Here is a 26,764-nt window from a genome sequence, read left to right as displayed (position 1 = left end):
ACATAAAACTGTAAATTAGAGATGCCGTGTGATGCAATAAAATAGTCTAATTGCTTGATGCATTATGGAGTATTCAAAAAATTAATAATTAAGTAATCAAAATTTAGTTTAAAAATGTTTTAAAATTTTACTGAGACTTCAATGGAAAAAATTTAAAAAATCCAAAAAAATAAATAATATAATTAACGCAAAAGTGTTTAATGTTACCTAATCCAAGCAGAGTGTGTGCAAAAATTTCGCAACAAATGTAAACAAATACATTCACGAACTTATAATTGCTAATCCCGCTAAAAATATTTTTCAAAAATCGATTTGTCCGCTACGACGAACGAAATTCTTATCACTCAAATTATTTCAAAACAAGCGAGTAAATACTAATTTTAAATTGCAACGCAAAATGACAACACAAAACAAATGCATACACAGCATATACATATATATACATACATACGTTTGTTAGTTTATATGTAAGTTTGCATGTCATGGCTTTTCAGTAAACAAAATATTTAAAGTGGTCCGACGAATTCACGTAATTATTTACTCAAGTCTATAGTTATAATATTTGCGTGCGAAAATGGAACAAATCAGAAAATATTGTGATAGGCAGCAGAAATGTATGTGGATTTTAAATATAAATACGCATTTTCGTATAAGTTTTTGCTCTGCTGTAATCCATATACGTTAGCAGCAACAGTGCCTTTATATTCAGGATGTAATGAACAGCGCTGTTATGACGGCCTCGTTGTTATTTACGCCTATGTAAGTAATAGCAGTTGATTTTAATATCCTTTCTTTAATACTATAAAGTCATGGATTTTAAGAAAAGAGTTCGTGAGGAAAAATAGAGTTTCTCATAAAATGGGCGTGACACATATTTTTTCATTTATAGCCAGTATATTCATATTATACTGCTCTGTGCTGTAATCCATATTCGTTAGCAGCAACAGAATGTTCGCATTTATCATAAATATGTAAAATGAACAGCGCTGTTAGAGGGCGTCACTTTTATTTACGCCTATGTAAGCACTTCATTTTGATATACTTTCTAAAACCATAGCTTTTTACAGAAAAATTCGTGAGAAAAAATAGAGATTTTTGAAAAGGGCGTGGCAGTTCTTAGTACTTCTATAGAAACTAAATTAAATTAATTTTTTTTATAAATATTCAAATTACGAAAAAAATTTATTTCTGACTTTAAAAAAATTTCTATAATACTAAAAAAGTATTAATATTCATAAGATAATATTATCTCTAGCTTTCAAAAACTTTCCATAATATTAGAAATTATAATAATAATATTCCAAAATAAAACAAGACAAATTACAATTAATTTTTTTTTAATATTCAAATTACTAAAAAAAGTCTGCCTCCTTCTACCCAAAAACTTTCCATAATATTTTCAAAAATACTGATAATTACTAGCACGCAAAGTATGCTTAAAAGAAAAGGTAGAAAAAAAAGGTTTGCCTTTATCAACTCATAAAGCAACCGGCTCTGGGAATCGCGTGAGTCAGCAAACGTAAATTACTTAATTTGGCTAAAAGCAAAGGTGCTTACGAATTTCATATTTTTACAATTCTTCAGTACTATTTATACACCTTTTTGTTGTTTTTAAGTATTCATTATTTATTTACTTATTTTTTTTTGTTTTTTCCTTTATGATTGTTTTTTCCTTTGTGATTGGTTTTTTGCACAGACAAGAAATGCTAAATATTAGTCATCGTAGAACAGCACGATAATATCTATATAAACAGTTTGTGCGAGCCACGATTTATATGGCCACTTGAAATTGAAACTGAAATATGCAAACAACAACAACATACAGGAAATCATGCCAAAGCTATCAACACACATTTGGCATATGACGAAATCGGTGAATGTGACGGTGACAGCAGTGCGAGTAGTGATTCTTTTTCAAGAAATAAATCTTACTAATTGTAATTATTAATATGATTATTAGTTAATATTTATTTTAAAAATGCAAAGTGAAGCAGCTGAAAGTGATATGCACGACTTTGTGGAAGATAAAAAGTTACGCTGGAAATACAGTCGTGCGCTGATTTCGCTCTAAAGATGACCATAACTTTATTTATATGCCATCTCAAAGGCAATATCTAAGCAATTTATTGCATCTAAACAAATTATTTTATTGTATCCAAACAAATATTTCTTGATATTATTAAAATAAATAAAAGTGCGCAAGCGTAAGCTGAAGTTCCACGCCCTTGTCTGCAGCTTACAGCGCCAAGCTAAGCAGAGTCAAATGTCAAAATATGCTGCTGACGCCGCAATTGGCTGCTAAATGATGCGCATAACCGGACCACCAACCCATTCCGGTTTCGCATGACTAGACGTGCATTTAACGCGCTTTGTGATTTTTGAAATGCAAAAATATTTTTCTGCTGTGGTTTTGCCGTTTGTGGTTTGTGGGCTTATGCTCTGTGACAAATTGTCAAAGCTCATAAGTTTTTTAGTGGTAGTGACGCATATTGCTATTGAGGGTTCGAAGGTTTAAAAAAATTTACATTTGAATTTTTGAGAAAAAATACTTTTTTTTATAGCACTTGTATTTGTATGAAAAGTTATCTAGTATAAATTTTAGATTTTTTGAGAATTTAATGAGTTTTAATTTAAAAAAAATCCCAAAATGAGAATAAAATATATTAAATAAATATTTTGGTATTATATTAAATTTACAAATTTGTAGAGAAAATCAACTGTATTATTTTTTTTTTAAATTTTTTTTTGTTAATTCATATTATTATTACTTTTTATTTATTTTATTATAGACATTTTTGTTTTATTTGTCATCTATATTACTTTTCTGAAACGTTAAAATGAGTTTTTAGCAAAATAAAAATAGTAAATTTAAAGAAATTTAGTTAAATTTATATTTAAATTAATTTGTATTTAAATAATTATTAAAAAATTTATGATGAAAATTAAAAATAATGATAAAAATTATATTATTTTATACCACAATTTGCTAACTTTTTTATTGATTTTGCTATTTTATTTTATTTATTTTTTGGAACTGATTATATTAATTTTTATATATTTTTATATCTTGTGTTTAGGTTGCATATTAGAAATAATTTTTTTTTTTTTTATTAATTTTTTTATTTAATTTTGATGTTTTTTTTAACTTTTTTTTATTTTTTTTTAATTTTTTTTTTAATTTTTTGATTGTGTTTAAGCACTCAACTATGATTTTTTTTATCTTTTTTAATCAATTTTGAAAGTTTTTCTCAATTTTTGTGTTTTAAATTTTTATTATATATTTTTTTTTTTTGTTTTTTCAATATACAATAGTTTTTTCGACTAAAACTATTTTTATTGAAAAAAAAATTAATTATTAATTATTCGAAATAAATGAAAGAAGTTAACGTTTTTTTTGTTTTTTTTAAAATAATTTTATTTTATTTAAACATTCCACTAGTTTTTCTATCGTCAGCTGCGGATAAATATTTTTAATTCCTTGGAATTTACTTAACATTTTTTACCAAACGTTTTTGTTGTTTTTGGGGCTTATAAGTATTTTTCTGATTTATTATCTGATTTTTGTTATTATTTGTTTTTTTTTGCTAATATAAAATAATACTTTTTTAATATTTCAAATTTACTTATGATTTTTTTTGGCAAAAATTCGGCTCGAAATTATTTTCATTAAATTAAAAATTTAAACTAAATAAAAAAAATGAAAAAAAAAATTAAAAAAAACAAAAAAAAAATAAAATTTAAATAATAATTTTTTTTTGAGATAATTGAATAAAAATAAAATTAAATTAAATTAAAAATTGTATTTTATTATGTAAAATTTTAATTTTTTTTAAATTTTTTGTGAAGTATCGGAAATTATTCACCTTATATTATGCAAAATTTATAAAATAATATTTTTGATGTTTCTTTTTGACAAAAAAATTAATTGATATTTTTTCTTTTTATATTAATTAAAAACTTGTTTAATTTTTTTTGTTTTCTTCTTTAAATTAATTTAAAAAAATATTTTATTTTTAAAATTATTTGCATTATATTTGAATATAAGCAATATGAAAAAATAAAAAATTTAATTAAAAAAAATTATAAATTATTAATATTTAAAAATTATAATTTTTTAATCAAATGGTTTTGTTAAATATATGAGAAACCTTTATTAACCATAAAATTATATAAAATTTTTAAAAGTATTTTTTTATTATTTAAGTAATTTTTAGCTGTTTTGTAACCAAACGAAGTTTATACTTCATTCTTCAAACACACAGACTCGAAAAAACTGCTCCAACACAATATATTATTAACTCATCAGAAGACAAATAAAAATTATAATGTCAGCTTCACAAATACACAACTTTAAATAAATACAATTAAATTAATCACGTAAAACTTAAACAAAAAATTAACCAAAAAAAACTATAATGAATTCCAGCTTCCTTATTAGCATTTTTATCATCTTAATGTTTTGGCACGAATTTTGAATTAATTATAACTCAATTTGATATCAATTAAAGCCACTTCAAACTAGCTACTCGAGTTTGCTAACTGCTTCAACACATGCGTGTGAGCAGCCAAACGAGTTTCCCATGTGCACAAGTACGCTGAACTCATGGCTTATGCGCAGGCAATAAGTTTCAGTGAAGGAAAAAAGTTGAAATTGCCAGCGAAACTTTTGAAATTACTAAAAAGAATTAACAAAAAAATTATAATGCCAAATAAATGGTGAAAGACTGCTGCCAGACAGCCGTGCTCCTCCCATAAAACTACATACTTGAAAATAAAAACTATAATTCAACTAAAATAATATGAAAAGAGGAAAAAAATAGCTGATGGGAGTGAAAACTGGCAGCCAGTTGTGAAGATGAAAAAACTGGAAACAAGCATTTGCACGAAAAATGAAGTGTGAAGCTAACACTTCCTTGTTTTGGCCATGGCTAGACGCATACGCGGCATTAACATAATTGAGCAATAAAATTATAGCTAATCTGGCGGGTTGTGTTGCGTGTTTAGGACATGTGCACCTAAAGGCTGGGCGGAGATGTGATTGTATGTAGATTTCTATCATACTTAAGTGTGAACACTCACAGGCCAAGCCTTTAAAGTCAATTAAAAAAATAATTGTATACTTATTGCAGACTGTTGCGACAACAATAGATAAAAAACAAGTGTTAGCCATTATTGAGTCAGTCAGTTTTCTTTTTTCTTTTTTTATTTGAAACTATGAGTGCGTCTCGCCTTGGCGTGAGGCGAAGTGTGTGTCATGGCGTATGTGGAACATTTCGCTTCAATGTGTTTCAAAGAGTATGCAAATGCTTTTAACTGCCTATAAGCATTTTCCTTTCAACGTTTAATGTTTTTCGCACATTTTCGCTTATTTCTAATAATTTCATAAAATTTCGAAATTAAAAATATTTTGCTTTTATACAAATATGCGCACTTAATTGCCTGCCAGAGCGATTTTCAAATATTTGAGCAATATTTCACACTTATTTCCGCAACGCTTATGATCTGCAGATTCTTTTGAGTTTTGGAAAAAAATCTTTCTTTGTACGCCCTTAATGGCACTACCGTTGAAAGCTATGCCATTTCCATTCCAGGCATGTTTTATTGCCTTGGCACGTCATAAACGAAATAAGCAAAGTACACAGATAAACATATCTATTTTACAACAGACTATAAGCTTTGTAAATAAGTAGTTTTGAAAGAAAATTTGGAGCAATAAAATGTTGTTGCTGTGTAAAACGACTGCAGCTGCAGCCAAATCTTGCCTTAGATGAAATTATAGCGGTAATTTTGTTGCTGTGGAATTTATTTGTTTACTATTTTTACATTTTTATGTGAGTCATCATATCGATATTTAATGCTACATTAACAAAATCACTTTTCTTCACACACATGACGCTATGAGACTTTTTCTAAATATAAACTCACTGGAATGCTGCTTTTCTCATCACACTTGATGTTTATTGCAACAAACAATTTACAGTTCAAAATTTCAAACGTTGAAACTTGAGTATGCATATTTTCATATGAATTTATTGACATATAGATATTATTAATTTTATTTTACGGTAAGAAGTTTAGAATAATTGTTTTTTGTGATATGAGAGATTTTATGAGATATATAAAAATACGGTACATTGTAGTTCTTTATGAATATTTTTTCTGGCTGAGCCGAAAAGTGGGTTAAAAACCCAAGTAAAAAAAATCGGGTAAAAATTTTGAGTGTAAAAAAATTTGAGTGAAAAAATGAGTGAAATTTGAGTGAAAATTTGAAAAATTATTTTGTAATTGCATTTATATTTGAAAACAACTGCTCCTACGTGATTTGCTAGTAACTTTTGCTATAAATTTAGCATACATTCCCATCCCACGCAATCTCAGTAACAAAATTATTTTAAGTTATACTCAACTGCTGTATCAGTTGAAAGAACCATACTTTCTGTATTAATATTTATAATATTTAGTTTCTAACAATTGAAGAAACATGTGGAAATAACTTGAGCAAGAAAAAATTTAGTTAAAATATTTTGAGCAAAAAAATTTCGAGTGGAAAATTTGAGTGTTAAATTTTTTGTGCATGCTTTTTATAGCACATTTTAAAAATTACATAATTACTTCAGGGAAAAAAAGTTGAGTAAAAGATTTCGAGTGAAAATTTTCGAGTGAAAAAAATTTTTGGGCATGTTTTTTTAACACATTTTTAAAATTACAAAATAACGTCAGTGAAAAAAAAATTGAGTTAAAGCTTTTTAAGCAAAAAATTTTCGAGTGGAAAATTTGAGTGATAATTTTTTTGTGCATGCTTTTTAAGACATTTTGAAAATTACAAAATAACTTCACTGAAAAAAATTTAGTTAACATTTTTTGAGTGGAAATTTTCGAGTGGAAAATTTGAGTGTTAAATTTTTTGTGCATGCTTTTTATAACACATTTTAAAAATTACAAAATAACTTAAGGGCAAAAAATTTGGTGAACATTTTTTGAGTGGAAGATATTCGACTGGAAAATTTGAGTGTTAAATTTTTTGTCCATGCTTTTAACAGATTTTGAAATTTGAGCAATTAATTTGTATAAATACTAAATATAGTTATTGTGAAGACGCAGCACCAACATAGTTTACACTAATTGCTTCATCAAACCTACTCATCTTACACATTAAAGAGTTCTCAAACTCTACGCTGTTGAAGCAATTGAGTTTACTTGAGTGCTATTCTTCATACGTCAGCACTATTCTAAATATAATAATATCCTCTATGAAAACTATTTTTAAGTTTATGGGACTCACCTTCGGCGCATGAAGATATATACCGATGACCGTAACAGTAAACCATTTCACGACCCAACCAATCATCAACCGTATATTCGGTTGTACGCTTCGGTGTTGTTGTCATTGTTGTTGTATTATTATCTTGTCGTTTACTGTTCAAACGCGTTTTACGCTGTTTCTGATTATGTTGCTGTGGCTGTTGCCGATGCGCATGATGATGATGATGTTGCTGATGACGTCCATTTGTAGAAATACCCGAATCGGATGAATCAGTTTTCGCATTTAATTGTGTATTGCTACTATTCTGTTGCTGTTGTTGTTGCTGATAATATCTAGGGTTACGTATTTGTTGACCAACTCTGCTACCATTACGTTGCACAGTGTCATCTGCAAAGAGCGAAGCCAAAGGAGAGAATTCCAATTAGCATTTTGTGGTAAATGAAACTATGAATAGAAACATAGAAACAACAACTACTACTAAAATAATACGAAATTAAAAAATTGTTTTGCTTTTGTTTTTGCTGCGCGCATTATGCTTTATTGCGGCATTGTTTGCTAATTCTAACGGTGATATTTAGAATAGCAAAATGCAAAGTAGCATAACAAATAAAGAAAAAATAAAAGGGGACCGGTACAAATGCAAAAATGGGCAAATGGAAAAAATATTTGAAATTCGAAATAATGAAAATTATTGTTGTTGCTGACAAAGAATGCTAATGCTGCATAGCTAACGGTTAGCGCTAAGGTTGCTTATAGCCGGTAGCATAACAAGTTTGCTGCATTGTACTGAATCAAGTTTATAACGAGAAATTTTTTGAGCATTTTTTATGAGAAGGTATTTATTTATATATTTTTTTTATTAAGGCATATATGCAATTTGTGTTATAAATAATTTTTTTTATGAAATTTGTTTACCTATAACTGTATTGCTGCGCTTTTATTAATTTGAAATATTTTTATTATCCAAATGAGTGAGCATTTTTTCTCTCGTCTAGCCTAATTTAGCAAGTTTTATCGACAATATTTTACCACTTCATTGAAAGGCTTACAAATGCAATGGAATTACGTTCCGATAAAAATCATTTATTAGGCAATTAACGGAGTGCAATGACCTGCTGGTGCACCTTCTAACTTTTTTTTGATTGATACTTCAACAGTTTTAGGCTACAAAGATTATGTTGTTTGCGTTTTTGCAATATTTTATATCAATACTGCAGATTTTTCATTATTATATACTAAAACTTCGAATTGAAAGTAATTAAAAAGAAACATACTCCTAGTTCGTTCATAAATATCATTCGTCTATAATTCTGCTCCTGTTTATAATTTATCATAATGACTTGATTTGTGTTCCACAAGTTCAAAGTCGAAAGTACACAGCAAATAATTAACAACATTAAAAAAATTTTTTTTATTAATTAAAATGAAATATTATTAATAATATTTCGAAAATGTTCATCAGCTTATTTTCCGCCAATATATTTGACTCAGTTCAACCCAAATAATTTTAAAACAAATTGAACTTGTAACGCCTTCTCTATAATCTTTTAACACCTTCTCTAAAAAGCAACTTAAGCTTTATTGCTAATATTTATTATTTTATTACCCATTAATTTACCAAATGTGTTGACAATTATATATTATTTGTCTAGTCATAAGCGCCGGCGCTTTAAGTTTTTTCTCCTCGCCACATTGAAATTAGCGCAATATGTCTCAGTCATACACACTACAGCTAAATTAATTTATTTTTTTTATCTAGTTAAATTTGTGACGCTGCTGTATTGAAGCTCCTAATTTATTGCCTACTTAATATTAATTTATTCTGCATAATTTTTACTTCGATAAACAAGACTTCTTAACTTCTTTATATCTTCTAAGAAAAATGTTTCTGATAAAGATTCTAAGTATTTTGCATAAATTTGTTTGGCTACTTGTTACTTCTGTGTGTGTCTAAACTTCTGAGAAATTTGTGCTTTATTTGTTTATTTTACTTAAATGTGAGCATAAGTTTCTATACTAGGTTGAACACTGTGTATTTTCGAAATAAAAAATGTTTAGGCTAAATTTTGTTGTTAATGAAATTTTTTGTATACAAAATATTTTACCACTCTAAGCTCAAACACTCACAATTTCTCGCCAAAAACTCAACAGCTGCTTTTCAAGATCTTCTATAATACTCTAGCTAGATCTCTAGGTTAATAAAGTTTTATTACAATTTTCTAGCTCAAGTCTCTAGGTCAGTAATGTCATTTCAAATAAGTAGCTATTTTATTTTCTCAATGCTAATTTTTTGTCTAAAGTGTGAAGTCCACCTCTTTTTGTGGCCTGGGGCGGAAATTGAACCTCAAGTTCTTATCAATACCGAATTTCGCAATAACTTTCTTGTTGCCAATTGAATTTTTATAAATTTCTCACGCGCTTCGGACAAACAACACGTTTTTGCGCTACTTAAATCATTTTAAAGAGTAAAGGATGTCATACAGGGTGCAGTTTAGGAATGTTTTACTTTAAGAAACAAAATTGATTTTCGCAGATTTTGGAAGTTTTCATTATTAGGCAACCATATTGTGCAGATTTTGGCAATGCGCCAAAATGTAGGCAACGAATTGTTTGATTATACTTTATATATTGAATTGAATGCTATACAACTGATTAGGTTGCTCTAAAAATTGTATTTGTCACAAAAAACAATACATATATTTTTCAAAAAGTAAATTTATAAAAATTCCCTTTAAATAGTATGCATGCTGCTTTGTTTGTTTCATATGGCATGCGCCAACATGTAGGCAACACCTTTTTATTTTTTTCCTCACATGCTGAATATGCATATGTATTTATATGAAATTCAATGAAATTATTTAAATCTATAGTAAATAATAAATCCATATATAATAATTTTTTTTTAAGCGAAAAAAAAAAACTTCAAAATTTTTTAAAAAAAAATGTATTTTATTTTGGAATGAAATTACTTAAATCTTTATTAATCGCAATATTTTTTTTTTTTTTATAAAAAAAAATAATCGAAAATTTTTCAAAAATTATTTTCAATTAAAAATAAAACTATATTTAAAATATAATAAAAATTATATTTAATTAATTTAAGCTCCAATAATTTTTTAAAAGCATTTCGCTGCTCTTAGTTATTAATAAAAACTAAACAATTTTCTTTGTAAACTACTGCAAAGTAAAATATCGATATTTGCATTATAGTTTTTGTCAGAAAAAATTAATCAGAATTTTTTTTATATTGAACCAGAATTTTTGAGCTAATAATCATTTAAAATGTTATTGAAAAAAATGTTTTGGGGGAAGTAAAACTAGAAAAAAAATAAAAAAATATATATATACATACATATATATAGTATTTTTCTGCAAACATTAAAAACATTTTTTTTTCAGGCGGGGTTGTTTTCCGAAATGTATGCAAATATTTTTTTAAATTTTTCTTTTTTTTATTTTTTATAATGTTTTTCTTTTGTTGAGTTTTTCGACTCGCACAATCGATCTTCGATTTTTATACATTCAAGTGAGGTGGATTTTTGTTATACAATTATATGTTTTTAGTGAATAAATCGTTTTTGTGCCAAAATTTTTGTCTGCATTTTTTTATATTTTTTTTTAAAAGGTTTTTTTTTTTTTTTTTTTTTTCATATTTTTTATTTTTTTTTTAGTTTTCCTCTTCGATTTAAGTAAATTTTATGCGCCAATTTATATTTTTTTATTGTGTAAATTGTTTAGTTACGAAAAAGTAGACAATATATTTTTAAAATTAATATTTTTTATTCAAAAATTATGAAACATTTTTATGCATTTTTAGTCATGCTCAAAAGGCACCCTTTATATCTTCAAACTATACACTTCCTATGCCAAAAATAGAAAATAATATCAGCTGCTTTTTGGTTTATCTCCCATCACAAGTTACTGCCTGAAAACCTAAATACTTCTAATCTCTTTACGTTTCCAGGTACTAAGTGCCAAGTTAAGTTTATGGTCGAACTTTAGTCGATAAGTTTTTCAGTGTGTGTAACAGGCGCGCAGCAGTCAGCAGTTAGCAGGTGACTATTATCGCTCGATAACAAACTAAAATGTGCGCAAATATAAGCATGGAAAACAATGACACTCACACTTACACACCCAACACCCATACAGTGCGCATTTTATGCTACCCTCTTATCAACTGCCACGATAAGATAAACTCGTAGTAGAGTAAGAGACTATGCTTGGCGCTTTTATTATTCAACAAATGTTGTTTTTGCATTTATTTGTTGCTTTTGTTATTATAATCTGCCACAATAACCAAAGGCGGTTGGGAACAATAATATGATTTTTATGAATTTATGACCGCCGTTTGCTGTTATGTATGCCAGCAACATTTGCAGGAAGCTCTACAGACCATAAGTCAGCATTAACGTCCTGTCATATCAGCTGCTCGTGGTGGCTTGCACGCATACATACAGCTGTGTATGTGTGTAGTGGTATGCATATGTGTGTATATTATTTGCATGCGATTACAAGTATGTGTAAGCTTCTGCGTTCTTATTTAGTGATAGCGCTTACTTTTCGAAGTTCCCAAAATAAATTAGTGAGTTATTGCGTCGTAGAAAAATACGAGCTGTAATTGTAAAATAACCCGAAAATTATTTGCCAACGCTAATGCCACTGCTCATAGTTATGCTTGTTAACTTAAGGGCGTAAAATATTTTGGAAAAAAAGAAAAAAAATTAAATAAATAAAAAATAAAAAAGAAAATTTAATAAATAAAAAATTAAATATGTACATAAATAAAAAAAAATAAAAAAAAATTTAAATAAAAAGAAATATTAAAAAATAAATAAATAAAAAATTATGAAAACAGCAACAGCCAACTTTTTTGACGTCAGGAGCATAGATTATGACACAAGTTACAAAACATACAAATATGTACGTATGTTCTTAGCATATGCTGACGTATGCTTTGTGTGTGATATGATTTTCGTATATCATTTCCTTGTTTACTGTCGACATTAGCATACTAAGCACGCCTTCATATTTGTATTGATATTATGATTACCACAAATGAAGTGCTCACGTAAATGATGCTTACGAAACAGTGCAATTTTGTTAACCAAGTAAACATTTTTTGAGAAAAATTATGTAAAATGAAAAAATAATATTTTAAAATAAATACAAAAGTAGAAAATATAAAACTGTTTTTTATATTTAATATTATTTTTATTATAATTATAAGAACTGTGTTTGCTAATTTTTTAAAGATATTTTTTTTGTAACTAGTGCTAAAACAGAAAAACAAAAATTAGAAAAAAAAATTATAAATAAGTGGTATTTATTAATTTTTAACTTTAAAATTTAATAAATTTGATTTTTATTATTAAATTAAATTTTTTTATCAATTTATATTATTATTAAATAAAATTAAATTATCAAGCCTAATGATTCATTTTAGAAAAAAATAAAAAATTGTGTTAAATTTTGAATTTTTTTTAAGTGATTAATGCTTATGGTTGCTTAGTTTAGTAAAAGCTATTTGTAAAAAAACTTATGAAAATTTTTAAACATTTTTCTACACTAATTTTTGGCTTTGTGTTGCGAAAATTTGAAAAACTTTTTTTTATTAATTTTGGCTTTGTTTTCTTCTGCGTAAGTGCTGTCAATTTATTCGTCTTCAATTTGTTGCACTATTTACACAAAGTTATAGTAATATAGTATGTAGTATAAGTAAGTTTTCAAACACGCGAAATATATTCTTAAAAGACAATATTGCCAAGCAATTATATTTATTTGAATAGTAAATTGTTTATAATTAAAAAAAAAAATATTTAAAATAATAAAACCCTTTTTTTGGTAAAAATAATTATAAAAATAATAAATTTTTTTGTTAAAAAAAACTAAATAAATAAATTCACAAAAAATATCTAAAATAATTAAATACGCACCATTTTTTTTTAAATTTTTTTTTTGTTAAAAAAAGATTTAATTGTTCTGATAAAAAAAATTTTAAAACTTCTTTTTACCAAAAAAAAAATGTTAAACTTTTTTTTAACAAACCAAAAAATTTAACAAATAAAAAATTTTTTAAGACTTTTTTTAATAAAAAAAAAATTTTTAAAACTTTTCTTAAACTTTTTTTTAACAAAAAAGTGTTTTTTAGAAAATTTTATTTGCACATTACCAAAAAAAAATTAATTGCAGGTCGACCGAAACCAAAAAAGTTCGTTGAATTATTTTTTATAATTTTTATAAAATAATGGTATAATTTTTGTAAAATATTTATTCATGACAAGTTTTTATAATTTTCTTCATAAGAACATTTTTTTATAATTATTTTCACAAAAAAAAAATTTTTCATAAAAAAGTTGTATAATAAATTTTTTATAAAAAAAATGTTTTTATAAATTTTAAAAAGTCTATACATATTTATTAAAAAAATATTAATAAAAAATTAATGAAACTAAAATAATACAAATAAAAACAAGAAAACAGAGTACAATATCCAAAGACAATGAAATAAAACGCATTTCCTTAATTATCTTAATGTCTACATTTCAAGCATTATATGTAAACTACGTAAATTATAAAAAAAAAGTAATAAAAATAATTGATCACTTACAATTCACAACGAAAGCAAGCGCGCATAATTGAACTATTTACAATACCAGACTAATAAACATTTTAAACAGTTTATTGTTGTGCGTTTCAATTATTTTTCCACTCAATTAATTTATGTGCGGCAATTGACAGACACACACACCCATACACACAACCTTAAATAGGCGGCGCCTTCGTAATTAGGTGCGTGTGCGCGGCGCTATTTTTCCGCCTAGCGTGCAAGCACTTCCTACTTTTTGATATATTTTTCATATCACATACAGACATTTCCATAGTTACAAATACATATCGACACATATATGCATATACAGCTATATATGAGTGTAGTAGTCATATCATATACACACACACACATATACATATATAGTCGCATAGGCAGCTAAATAAAATTGTAAAAGGCAAATTCATTAAAATGATGTGAATGTCATCGTTTTGCGGCGTCCACCGCACCAGCAGCGTCTACCAGAACACGATGACGCATGTGCCTACGCGCGCCTATTTATTATTTGTTTCAATTTAATAATATTTCGTATTGAAATCGGTACATTGGCCGCAATCTGCATGCAAAAACAATCAATGCGCTGATATTCGCAATTTGGTATGCGCCAGTGATAACGACGCTTCCAATAAGTTCCAATAAGGCGAGTGAGTATTGATTACGCAGTGCATGAAATTTTGCTGATTAAATTGCAAGCGCACAAACACACGCACACGTACACATAGTCGTACAGAAATGTACGTCTGCCTTGCTGCAATTAAAATATAAATAGGCTTGCATTGGTCAAACTGGTTAGCGGCGGTTCACAGTGCGCGGGAGAGGAAATAAAAGTCGATACACGCCTACAAAATGACAAATCGCTATAAAAAGGAAAATAATTAAAAACACTTGCGTTTAATGAAATGGTTATCAAGCATGCAGTGAGTCAGTCGGTCGACATTGTGCTACATTGGTCTGTAATACTGTTATCAATATGTGCGCAACTCGCGGATGTGCAGATAAAAGCTGTTGAACCCTTTTCGAGCATTAATATTGAAAGCAGATATTTTTCGATGTTTAAAGGGAATTAAAGGATGAAAGGGGATTAGTAAAATAAGCGAAAAAATATTTTTAATTCTTTTTTAAATCTTCAAAATACGTTATTTTTTTTTTTTAAATCATCAAAATACGTTTTTGAGGTTAAGATGAAATATTTAAATAAAAATGTATTAAGTCAGCTTAAAAGGGCACATTTAATATATCTAAAGTTCATTTTTTTTTTTAGTTTTATATATTTTATTAAATTAATTTTAATCTTATTTTTTTTTAATTTCATATATTTTCAGAAATAAATTTCTTTCTAAATTTTTTTTTAAGTATTTAAAATTTTTTTTCCGAATTTTTTCACAAACACAAACAAAATATAATACAATACCATCCAAAAAGTTGTTATTTTTAATTTTATATAGTTTATAATTTTTTTTCTAATTTTTTTCAATTTCATATATTTTCAGAAATATTTTTTTATTTTTTTTATTTTATTTTATATATTTTCAAATTTTTCACAAACACAAACGAAATATGAAATACCATCCAAAAAGTTGTTATTTTTAATTTTATATATTTTATAATTTTTTTTCTAATTTTTTTTTCAATTTCATATATTTTCAGAAATAATTTTTTTTTCAAAATTATTTTTATTTTATTTTATATATTTTCAAATTTTTTTTCCGAATTTTTTAAGCAAAACTTACTTTTTACATTTTTATACTTCAGGCGGCTTGCCGTTATGTAAACAAAAGTTTCCCAGCTGAAGCTGAAAGGATTTCAGTATAATTTTACAACGAAACTAGAACACTCAAGATAACAACAAAGTATTTGTTTCATATAAAAAAGTAATGAGCGCTCTGCACCGCTTATTTCCTGGTAACTGCCTGAAAGGGTTTCATTTGTTGTAATTAAAAATGACGTATACATTTAAAATATACATACATGCCCTAAGTTTAGCAAAAATAAGTGGAAATAAGTTGGTATATATTTTGTAGAAATATTAGCTTCCAATTAAAAATGTTATCTACTTTCAAGTTCAAGAATGAGCAAACATTTGTTAATTCCCAGCATAGATATATTTATACAATATAGTTATTTCAGTGTACATATGTACCTCCTACATTTTCCCGTAATATAAAATTTGTATGGAAAGCTGTGGTAATCCCACTATGACTTTTTATGAAGAGCGTTCTCTTTTCATAAGCTATATAATTTTCCCGGGTAATAACCCAATCACCAACGAGGATATTGAAATGTTTTAATTAATGAACTTACACACACTATTTTCATTGCAGTAATCATTAAAACGCTCACAATATGCTCACAGTTTACAAATTCCCACACTGACAGTGGCGCTGTAGTAAGCATATACAGTCCGTCGTAATAAATATTCATTAAAACCACGCCAGAAGCGAGCTTGTTTATGCAAATCTCGACATTTATTTGCAATTAAAAACTCTTCATATGGACTCGGCGAAATTATTTGCATTGGAAATTTTCTATTAACTCTCGTACGCTTTTCGAAATTAGAAATGTGTGCAAACAATATGCGATCGTATTTTATCCACACATATGCCGCTTATGCAAAAGCTGACTTGATTTATGGCAGCCGGATGCTGGGCTGGAGGCTTTTAGTATTTCATAGCGTTGCATTTCTCTTACTGAAATCCCAGGCTATTTGCTAATTTGCCCATAAATCAACGTACGGTTTTTGTAAAGAAATGTAAGCAACAAAGTAATAGGGCGCATAAATTAAATGCTACCATGTAAAATATTGTGTCGTATTCGCTTGCAATAGAAACATTGGAATGTCTGCTTTGTTGATGAAAATGCCAAACTAAAACAAAAATAGATGGCATATATTTTTTGCTTTCTTCTACTCATCAAAATATGTCACTCATTTGAGGACAAGGTCGCTCAAAAGTGCCAAAAAATTATGTATAGTAGGCTGAGAAGTTTTCAAATCAAGATATAGTTTTTGAAATAGAAGAAAAAAATATAATATAAATAGAAAAGCTAAAGGTGTTGTGTACAACGTTTGAAAATTATACTTCGAGAAGCAATGTTTCTTAAGAATATTTACAAAATTTTGCTAGAAAAAGCCATGTATTTTACCGACAGTTTAATTTTTGCATATCTTTCGCTAAAAAAGCATAAATTACTTTATTTTGCACTTTTAGTTATGTGACATCGCTTAAAATAGCCTAAATGTAGGCCATATTTATATAGGTTTGAGACTTTGCTAAGTCCAATCTGAAAGTATGCAACACTATAGCACACAAAATTTTGGAAAGTATAATTTTTTCACTAAAAAAAGTTTTGAATACTTTATTTTGCACTTTTAGGTGCGTGACATCGCTTAAAATAGCCTAAATGTAGGCCATGTTGGATATTTATTTGATTTTCTTCTTTTTTTTATATAAAAAACTCAGTTGATCTCAACGTTTACTAAATGCTTAGTTAAAAGTTGAAGACGCTGCTAATCACAACACTTGGAAACGCAGCTCAAAAGCTTATTTATGCAGGTGTGCGACTTTACTAAGTTCAGCCGGCATGTAGGCAACACAACCTTTACTACTTGTTTACATATATTTTATGCTATTTTTAGTTTTCTTTCACAAAAATATACTCAAAAACATATTTTTGCGTCCAAATAGGTTTCATATTTTCAAAACATCGTCACACTTCGGCTATTTATTTATGCATATTTTTAAATCCCCACTAATTGTTTACTAAATATACGCAAATGACGTGCACGTGATGCCTTCCGCTCGCCACTCACGCAATTGCTCACACGAGGTTTGCCAAATATACCTTTTCGTCTTTTTGAAAATATTTTTCCTCACATAAACTAAAAAGAAGATTATGCTTAAGGTGCTGGTGCAAACAAATAGTAATGATATATGACTTACGAAACTGAAAAAGGGGGCAAACGCATATGCTTATAGTATACTTGAATATATGTCTTTTTAGTCAAACAACAAACACGTAGCATAAATAAACACAATGAAATATTTATAAAATAACCCACTTTTGAGTTAGCTATGTTTCAACACATTTCGCTTTTCACTTTCCATTTTCAGTTTCAATTTCAAAGCGAAACATCAACGTCAACAAAACAAGCTATGCAAAGGCTACAACAACAACAACTAAATAGCCAAAAGAAAAGCAGCATATAATTATAACAGCAAATAGAATGCAAAATAAAAGTGGCATTCAAGCAGAACGGCAAGGAAGCAGCAATGTATGCGTTTACATAAAAAAGGCGAAAAAATGCTGTAATACAAGCAAAGTGTTTCTGTGTGTGTGTGTGTGTGCGGTATATAGATTCAGATATAAATACAGTTGTGCAGTGATTTGTGAAATGTGCGCTATGAGCTAGCTGTCATTATTAATGAAGCTATTAGCATCAACAGCGGCGGCAGTGTCACAGTTGCTTGGCTGCATTTTCGGCGCACACGGCGTATGAGTAACATAATAGCAAGTGCAGCAGGTGATACAGATGCGGTGATGTGTTTGAAGAGGTGAGTGCAATTTTTGCTTAAATATTTTTATTTTTTATTATTATAATTTTTTTTTTATTTTTATTAAATATTTCTTATTAATACTATTTTATTTTTTATTAATAATTTTTTTTTTATATTTTTTGTTTCTATTTGGATGTGTTTGCAGGGGTGAGTGAGTGAGTGTTTTTGTGAAATATTTTTATTTTTTAGTGAATTTTTATTATTAAGATATTTTCTTTGTTGTTATTATTATTTTATTTTTTTTGATATTATTTTTTTGTTTTTGTTTTTTATTTTATAATTTTCTTTTATTATTTTTTTCATATTTATCTTTTAGTTAATTTTTATTATAATTATTTTTTTTATTTTTTGTTATAATTTCTTTATTTTATTAATATTATTTTGCTTTTATTTGATAATCACTTTGCTTATAGTTTTTTTTAATTTTTTGTATTAATATTTTTTATATTGTTTTTTTAGTATTTTTATATATATGTATGTATATAGTATATTTTTTTCATATTTATTTTTATATATATTTTATTGCTGCCTAATTATATTATTTTTTCATAACTTTTTTTTATTTTTTTCTGTCTGCTCATCTCGTAAATTTGACGAAATTTATGCCAAATGTCAAAACTAATCAAGCGTATAGTGCTACATATGTATGTATATTCTCCTAGTGTGATTATATGTTGTATATAGTGAAAAAAACAACAATGCTTGTTTGTACATTTTTTGTGTGTTTATAGTTTGGGGCTAGGTATAGGCTGTCGACAGAAATGAAAAGTGATTTGGGTAATTTGTACAAAATGAGTTGAGTGGTAAAAGTACATATAGATATACACAGCTTTAGGCATATATGTATGTAGTATGTGCTATAAACATATGTGTGTATATATGTAAATATACATACTACATATATGAAATTCTAGGCATAGTATTGTATGTTGGAATTGAAAAAAAAATTTAAAAAATTAAAAAAAATTCTAAAACAAAATATGTTGAAGACTGTATACTTTTTTGTATGCAAAAAAAAAAATATTGTTTACTACTTTTATGTTGTAGATATTGCCTCTTTTCAGTTTTCATATTAATTTCAACTACAAAATTTTTTGAAAAAATATTTATGTATAACACCTTCTAAGGTTAGAAGTACAAATTTTTGAGTTTTTTTTTTTTTGATTTTAAGAATTATTTATTTATTGTTATATTCATAATTTTCTTTTCTTATTTTAAAAATGCCTAAAATTTTGAAAAAAAAATCTTAAAAAATAATTATTTATTTATAACTTCTTTTAAATATTTTTTTATATTTTAAAAAAATAATTTTTATTAAATTTTTTTTTTTTGTTTTTTATAAATAGTCTCGAGCAAAATTTGAAAAAAAATTATTATTATAATTATAACCTCACATTAACGTCAATTGCATATAATTACAAAAATACACTGAATTTGACCACACCGTGATATCCACTTAAAAACCCCAGTTAACGAAAATTACGATAATACACTCCTTTATCTTTCCCACTCCACAGCAACATTTATCATTTGTGGTTTTGTAAGTTAATTAAGCTTTTCGGTCACAAGAAATTCATAAAATTATAAGTTCACACCAACCGCGTGGTTACATTTCCCTATAAGCTCCTTATCTGCATATATTTACAGTTGCTAACCCAGAGTCGCTTAATATTTCATAAAGTCCGTTCAAAGATTGCACAGAAGACCACTTGCATCACCACAAGCGTCAGTGAATTTATGATGAAACATTTATGAAATTAATATTTATATTTAAAGCATTTGCATTGCTTTTGTTTTTGCATATCGTTCGCTAATTAGCAACTGTTTAAACAGTCTCAACACGTCCCGCCTTCACTGCGGGGCACTGAACTCTCTTTGTAGCTGCTCATTGTCAAGTGCATTTCAAAATGAGAATTTTCTCTCATTTTTCCTTTTTTTTTGTATTTTATTTCACCCTTTTTTGTTTTTATTCCGCTTACTGGCTTTCATAATGAAGCCACGTGTGCATTGGAATTTATATGCAAGCTGCAAATTTGCATGCAATTTCATTATGGCAGTAAGTAGCTCCAATAAGCTTTTTAAGTTATTATTCTATTTGTTTTCCTGAGGTTATGCAATCGTTTGCAAATGCACAATATCTTTTGTCAATTTATTTTCCAGAAAATAAGAAACTATATTTTATCGCTAAATGTAAAAGTTTATATAAGACTTTCTGCTTTTATACAAAATCTGAAATGAAAGCTTTTAAATTTTATGAAAGCTCTCGATCGTATTTGTACTTCGAAAGAAAGATTTTTATTTTTTTTTATTTTTAATATTCATGAAATAAACACATTTTATGATTTTTAATTTCGATATTATTTTTAATGAAAGATCTTTTCATTTAATGAAAGTTTCCGAAAATTAAAAACTCTTTTTTTGCCAATTGTGAAAGGTTATATAAGACTTTCTGCTTTTAAACAAAATTTTAAATGAAAGCTTTTAAGTTCCATGAAAGCTTTTGTATGCTATGAAAGCTCAAATGACTTTAAATTATTATAAAGCAATTTAAAAGTTTGAAGAATATTAATATTTTTAATAAGAGCTTCTCTGAGAGCTTCGTTATGCAAAAATTTAAGCTAACACAATTCGAGGCTGAGCTTTATAGATTTAAGAGCACTGAAAGCACTTTACCAACTAAATTAAGTTGTACAACAATGTTATACATTTATCTTTCTACCACAAATCACTTTATTCATGCTGATTTATAATTGAACTAAATTTTTAATTAATCTAACCTTACTGCGCGGTTACTTTGGTGAAAGCTTCACACATGTAAATGGCTTACTTGCCGTTAGTTATTCCCATACATACATTTTCTCGTACTCATTTTGCCTTTAGCTGTTCCCACTGAATTTCCCATAATTTAACTGTGCTCCCACCCACATTTCCTCAGAGAAAAACAATGGAAGCAGAAAATATATGCCATTTCTTGCCGAATTAATGGACAAAAGCCAACTTTCTCTTGCAAGAATGTGTGGTGCTTATATAAAGGTTTATGTACATACATATAATATGTGTGTATATCCACATGGCTTAGGTAATGTATATATGTACATACATATGTACATATGTGTAATTTATGGTATACAAAGCTTTCTTTGTATGTGTGCATTCTTTCAAAATCACTTGCTTTGCGCAAATCTGTGAAAACTAAAGCAAGACCAATAATTAAAACGAAAACAAAAAAATATTTACAAAATAATAATCACAAAAATTCCACAAATAATTTATGCACATTACTTTGCTTTGAAATTGCTTATTTAAAATGGCTAAAAATGCAGGAAAATATAAATGAGAGAAATAATTTGAAAAATCTGGTATTTCTATTAAAGTTAATGTACACCGTTAGCGTTTCTGTGCAGTTTCAAAGTAATTGCTTTCAAGTCATTTAAAGTATGATTAAATAACTGTTGTTTAAATAATACACTTTATACAAGTAATTGTTTATAAAGCTGGCAACGCCAATTGCCGTTTATAAGGCCATATTTGTGTTGCAGTCACATATATATGTACATACATATGTACATATTACCGTTACAAGCGAATGAGGCCATTTCTCGGCAAACTTCGTTTTCAAAGTAATTTCACATGGCTTTTTTGCACATTTTTCTTTGCTTTTGCAGTAAGTTTTGATTTTTTTGCCTTTGTTTCTGCAGACTTTCGTGTATTTTTGCAAGTTTTTTTTTGGCTGTTGCTAATGTTCATTTAATCGGCGCAATTTCGTATGAACTAGGCAATTCGGGTCCTAATTAAAATTGCATTTTTCACTCATTCACGAGTCTCTATGTTTGTATGTATGTATATTTATTAGTGGACAGACAAATTTCCCTGCAGTCGAAAGTCATCAAACAAGTCCAAATGGAATTACTCGTGTAATTAACATTTAATAGCTTGATAAGGTAGAGGTTAGTAGGTAGGTGTGTAGCGGGATCTGTATATTTGTATGTATTCTTCGCCGGTCACTTGGCTAGGTTGTGCATTTCTTTACCTAGCATTTTACAGCACTGCTTTATAGGTTAGCTGCAACTCATATTTTATGTTACTTTCTTTAGCAATGATTTCTAGCGTGTAAAAATTGAAATGTATGCCAACTACTTCTCATTGCGCGAATTACTAGAGAAAATGGCGAATGTCAAGTTGATAGTTCAGAAGTAATGCGAAAGTCGTACTTTAGTGTACCGGTTGGTGTGGAGTTCATGGTCAGGTTTTTGGCTTATTTTCATTCTTAGTGAAAGCTTTGACATTATGTAGGTGAAAGCTCTTAAGACTTTTGAGCGTTTCAAGAAAAAATGTTCCATTTATGTATTTAATATAATTAAACATTATAGTCGAGCGATAAAAAGTTGCAAATATTGTATGAAAGCTTTGTTAGAAGTCCGACTGGATGAAAGCTCTTAGAATTTTGAGAGTTCAGAACAGAAGTGTGTCATTTTTGTGCAATTATATAAAACATTATATATATGTATATAAAATGTACAACATGGTATGAAAGCTTCAATGAAAAAGCTACTGAGTGAAAGCTCCGAAAGTTTTGTGAGTCTCAAACAAAAGTTTGTCATTTCTATTTACTTATATCAAACATTGCAGCTCAATTTTTATAAGAGAAAGTGTTTCCAACTGTTAAACAGTGAAAGCTTTATGGAAACCTACGCACGAATGACGGTGAAAATATATTAAACTTAATATGAGGAGACAAAAATCACCGCCTTTTCATGTGTGTATTTATAAATTTCCAACAAATAAAATATAATTTCAGCTATGCTCCACTTCCGCATTTAAAATTTCCAAGCACGTCAAGTCACTCATCACCGAAATACAAGTTTAATGCTACATTTCAACATTAAACGCATACAAATTAATCTAAAATGCTGGGCGTATAATTTAAGATTTTTATTTGCTTTTAATTCAAAATTTTATTTTCTTTTTGTTTCACTACAGAGAATATTAAAAAAAATATTTTCGAGTGGGAAACTTAGTCATATATCACCGCGTGTTGGTGGTTTTCTGTGAAATTTTTCGGCTTAGCTCATAAATCAGCGGTGATGTTGTGGTTTTTATGGGTCTTTGTCCAAATTCAAATGCTAGTGGGCCACAGAAATCATTCAAAAGCACAGTGGAAACTCGTTTATTGCTTTTATATTTATATTTAATATTCTTTTTCGTGATGATTCGACGTGGCTTCGGCGTTATTTTGCATTTTACACGCACTTTGTCATAAATTCAAGCTGCTGACCCTCGCCGTGGCGACGTTGCATGAATGCGAAAAATGTGAAATTTCGGTTCCTGCTTGAACACGCAGCTGATTTTCATTCATGTGACAGTGTTGCATGCAAATATGATTACAAAATTGCTATATTTTTTGTGAATTTTTATTTTATATGCAATGTTAGACTTTCAAAAATTAAATTTTCGAAAATGGCGCTTTAGTAATAATTTGGATTAAGAATATCAAGAAAAGCTACAAAAGCTCCAAAAAAATATTAAGAAATTTATAATACTCTAACGAAATTATATACTACATATAATTTTTCTTATTCTATATTAATTTATAATTAGATTAAATTTAGAAAAAAATCGAAAAAGCTTCGAAAGCTCAAAAAAAGTTTTATTAAATATGTACTTTAATGAGAAAAAAATATATTTTTAAGAAAATATTTTTGTAAATAAATCAAAATTTAAGAAAAATCTGAAAGCTTCGTATACTAAAAAAGGCTTTAAAAAAATGTATACTGCCCTAACAAAAATAAATACTTTGGTTTTCTTATTTTAAATTAATTTTTACTGAAATAAAATTTTATGAAAAATCCTTAAAAAGCTCCGAAAGCTCGAAAAAAATTTTGATACCATTTTACTTTCCTAACAAAATATATATATTTGTTTTCTTATTCTTAACTAATTTTCAATTAAATCAAACTTTGAGAAAAATCGAGAAAAGCTTCGAAGTTCAAAAAGAAATTTGAATAAATTTATATATATTTGATTTATTATTTATATTTTTTTCTTATCCTAAATTAATTTTATATTAAATCGAACTTTGAGAAAATCGTCAAAAGCTTTGAAAGCTCGTAACAACTTTTGCTTAACTTTATACTTTCCTAACAAAAAACATATATTTTAATTTCTAATTAAATCAAGCTTTAAGGAAAAGCAAGAAAAGCTCGAAAGCTCCAAAAAATTTTGTTATTAAATTTATACTTCCCTTAGAATTCCCTCTAGTATTTTTTAAATAAATCAAAATTTGAGAAAAATCGAGAAAGGCTTCGAAAGCTCAAAAAAATTCTTTAGTTAAATTAATATTTTCCTAAAAAACCATATATATTTGTGCTTATTCTATGTTATTTTTAAACAAAATAATCAAAAATTTGAGAAAAGCTTCGAAGGCTCTCTCTCATAATAAATTTATTTTATATTATGTTTTGTTTTAATTTTTTAAGTTTTTCATAATATTTATAGGCCAAACTATTACTAGAGCACCAGTTCCTCAAATTTTGATTTCATTATACATTAATGAATATAGAATAATAAAATAAAATCCTACAAAATGTTGTTTACAAAAATATTTGTTTTCTCACTATATCTTTAGAATTTTAATAGCATAACACATTTGCTGTTGTTGTATGGAAATTTTCCTTGAATGATCTCCATTGATAAACAACTCGTTGGCACAAATGAGCAACACTGCGTGGGCGTGTTCTAAATACAGCCAATTTGTATAATTTTCAAATAGTGAAATAGCTGAGACTGCATTCATGATTTCATTTTATACAAAATATTCAGCATAGTATGGCCAAATTTAGACATCATTTACTACATTTTAAATTTCGGTATGATTCAGCCAAATGAGTCACTACGATAAAGACGTGTTTTATTGCTCGCCTTGTAAACGTTTCATATGCGCCATATAAGTATTTGCATTTAAATACGCGATGAGCAACTATCAGCTGTCAAACAGCAGCAAATGTCACTTTCTTCGTTGACGTACCGCATATTTGCCGTAGCCAGCAATTTCATTCAGCCATTCTCTTATGGCCGCCAATTCGTTTGCGCTAAACACGTTGTCGTTGTCCTAGTCGTCTTCATTAATTTGAGAGATGATGATGAAGATTTGCGAACGAAACGCGACGTACCAGCTCGTACCTGGCGCCTACGACATAACAAATGAATTTCTTTCGACATTTTTGTTTTGATTTTTTTATTATCGATTTCGTTTTATTGCATTTTTTCTAAACAACGCATTTTGTTGTGCTTTGTTGCTGTTGTTGTACATATAATTTTTTTTCTTGTTTTTTGGTGTATACGTAAAGAAGTGGTTACCGGTTACTACCGGACTGCTGTGAGTTGAATGAAACGCCTGCGCAGCCTAGACTGCATTGTTGTTGTTATCAATTTTTTATTGTATTTGAATTATGGGTTATTTGAATCGTATTTTGAGTAGAGCGTAAACAATTTTTAACACTTTATTGTTTTTAATTGGCTTGTTATGTTGTTGTTGGTTCTTTTTTCTAACTCTTGCTTCACGTTTTGTATTCGTTTTGAAGTGTTGTTCTTGTTTTTTATTCTTATTTCGGATTTACAGAATTATTTTTGATTTTTTTTTCTCTTTTTCTTGGACTTTGTATTCTATACAATTCTGTTAATTTTATACAGTTATTTTCGACAGATTATTTGAAAAAAATATCGTTTTTATTTAGCGGTTTCTGTGGTTATTTTTAGTGCCAGATATGAGGTGTTTCTCAAAATTATGAAAAAGTCTAAATATTCTCTAAACAATTTTTGGGAAATCTTCGGTAAAATTATTACTTAAATAGTCCTGCTGATTTTTGTTTCGACAAATATTATATTTTCCAACTTCAGCTATATATCAAGCTCATTTAGCAACTGTTTTCGTTATATAAAGTGTCTCTGTTGGTTTTCTGAATAGTTTTAGCAAATTGCAAATCGTCACCTAAAATGCAAAATAACGTAACATCACTTTTCATAAATTTGCCGGCGAAGGAGAAACGTTATAATAGAAACCACTAATATTGAAACAAAATGTGTCTATTGGTTATAAAGTGGTTATATGTTTTGGTTATAAACTGGTTAGGTATTGGTTAGCATACACACATATTGAAACAGATTGAGAGTTTTTGTTAGAAAATGGTTGTATATCGGTTATTATATCTGGCAATGATTTTCTATTTGTTTTTGATGATACATTATTTTGCATTTTAAGTGACAAAATATTACTTCTTCAACAGTAATATTCTCAATTTCTGAGATAACTCATAAGTAAATGTAAATCTACGAAGCACTGTG

The 26,764-nt window shown here is 27.5% G+C and overlaps 1 protein-coding gene across 1 annotated transcript in view; it reads right to left on the bottom strand.

Moving 5' to 3' along the window:
* LOC126760679 (probable WRKY transcription factor protein 1) overlaps positions 1 to 26,764 on the bottom strand; it is a 132,258-nt gene that overhangs the window by 30,759 nt on the left and 74,735 nt on the right. The window contains exon 4 of the mRNA XM_050476513.1: positions 7,283 to 7,651. Within this exon, the coding sequence (XP_050332470.1) occupies positions 7,283 to 7,651 (369 nt within the window). The remainder of the gene's footprint in view (positions 1 to 7,282; positions 7,652 to 26,764) is intronic.

This window comes from Bactrocera neohumeralis, chromosome 5 (genome assembly GCF_024586455.1).
Source record: "Bactrocera neohumeralis isolate Rockhampton chromosome 5, APGP_CSIRO_Bneo_wtdbg2-racon-allhic-juicebox.fasta_v2, whole genome shotgun sequence".
In the NCBI taxonomy this organism is placed as follows: domain Eukaryota; kingdom Metazoa; phylum Arthropoda; class Insecta; order Diptera; family Tephritidae; genus Bactrocera; species Bactrocera neohumeralis.
The sequence above is the reverse complement of the archived record's forward strand: the minus strand, read 5'-3'. Positions and strand labels throughout refer to the sequence as shown.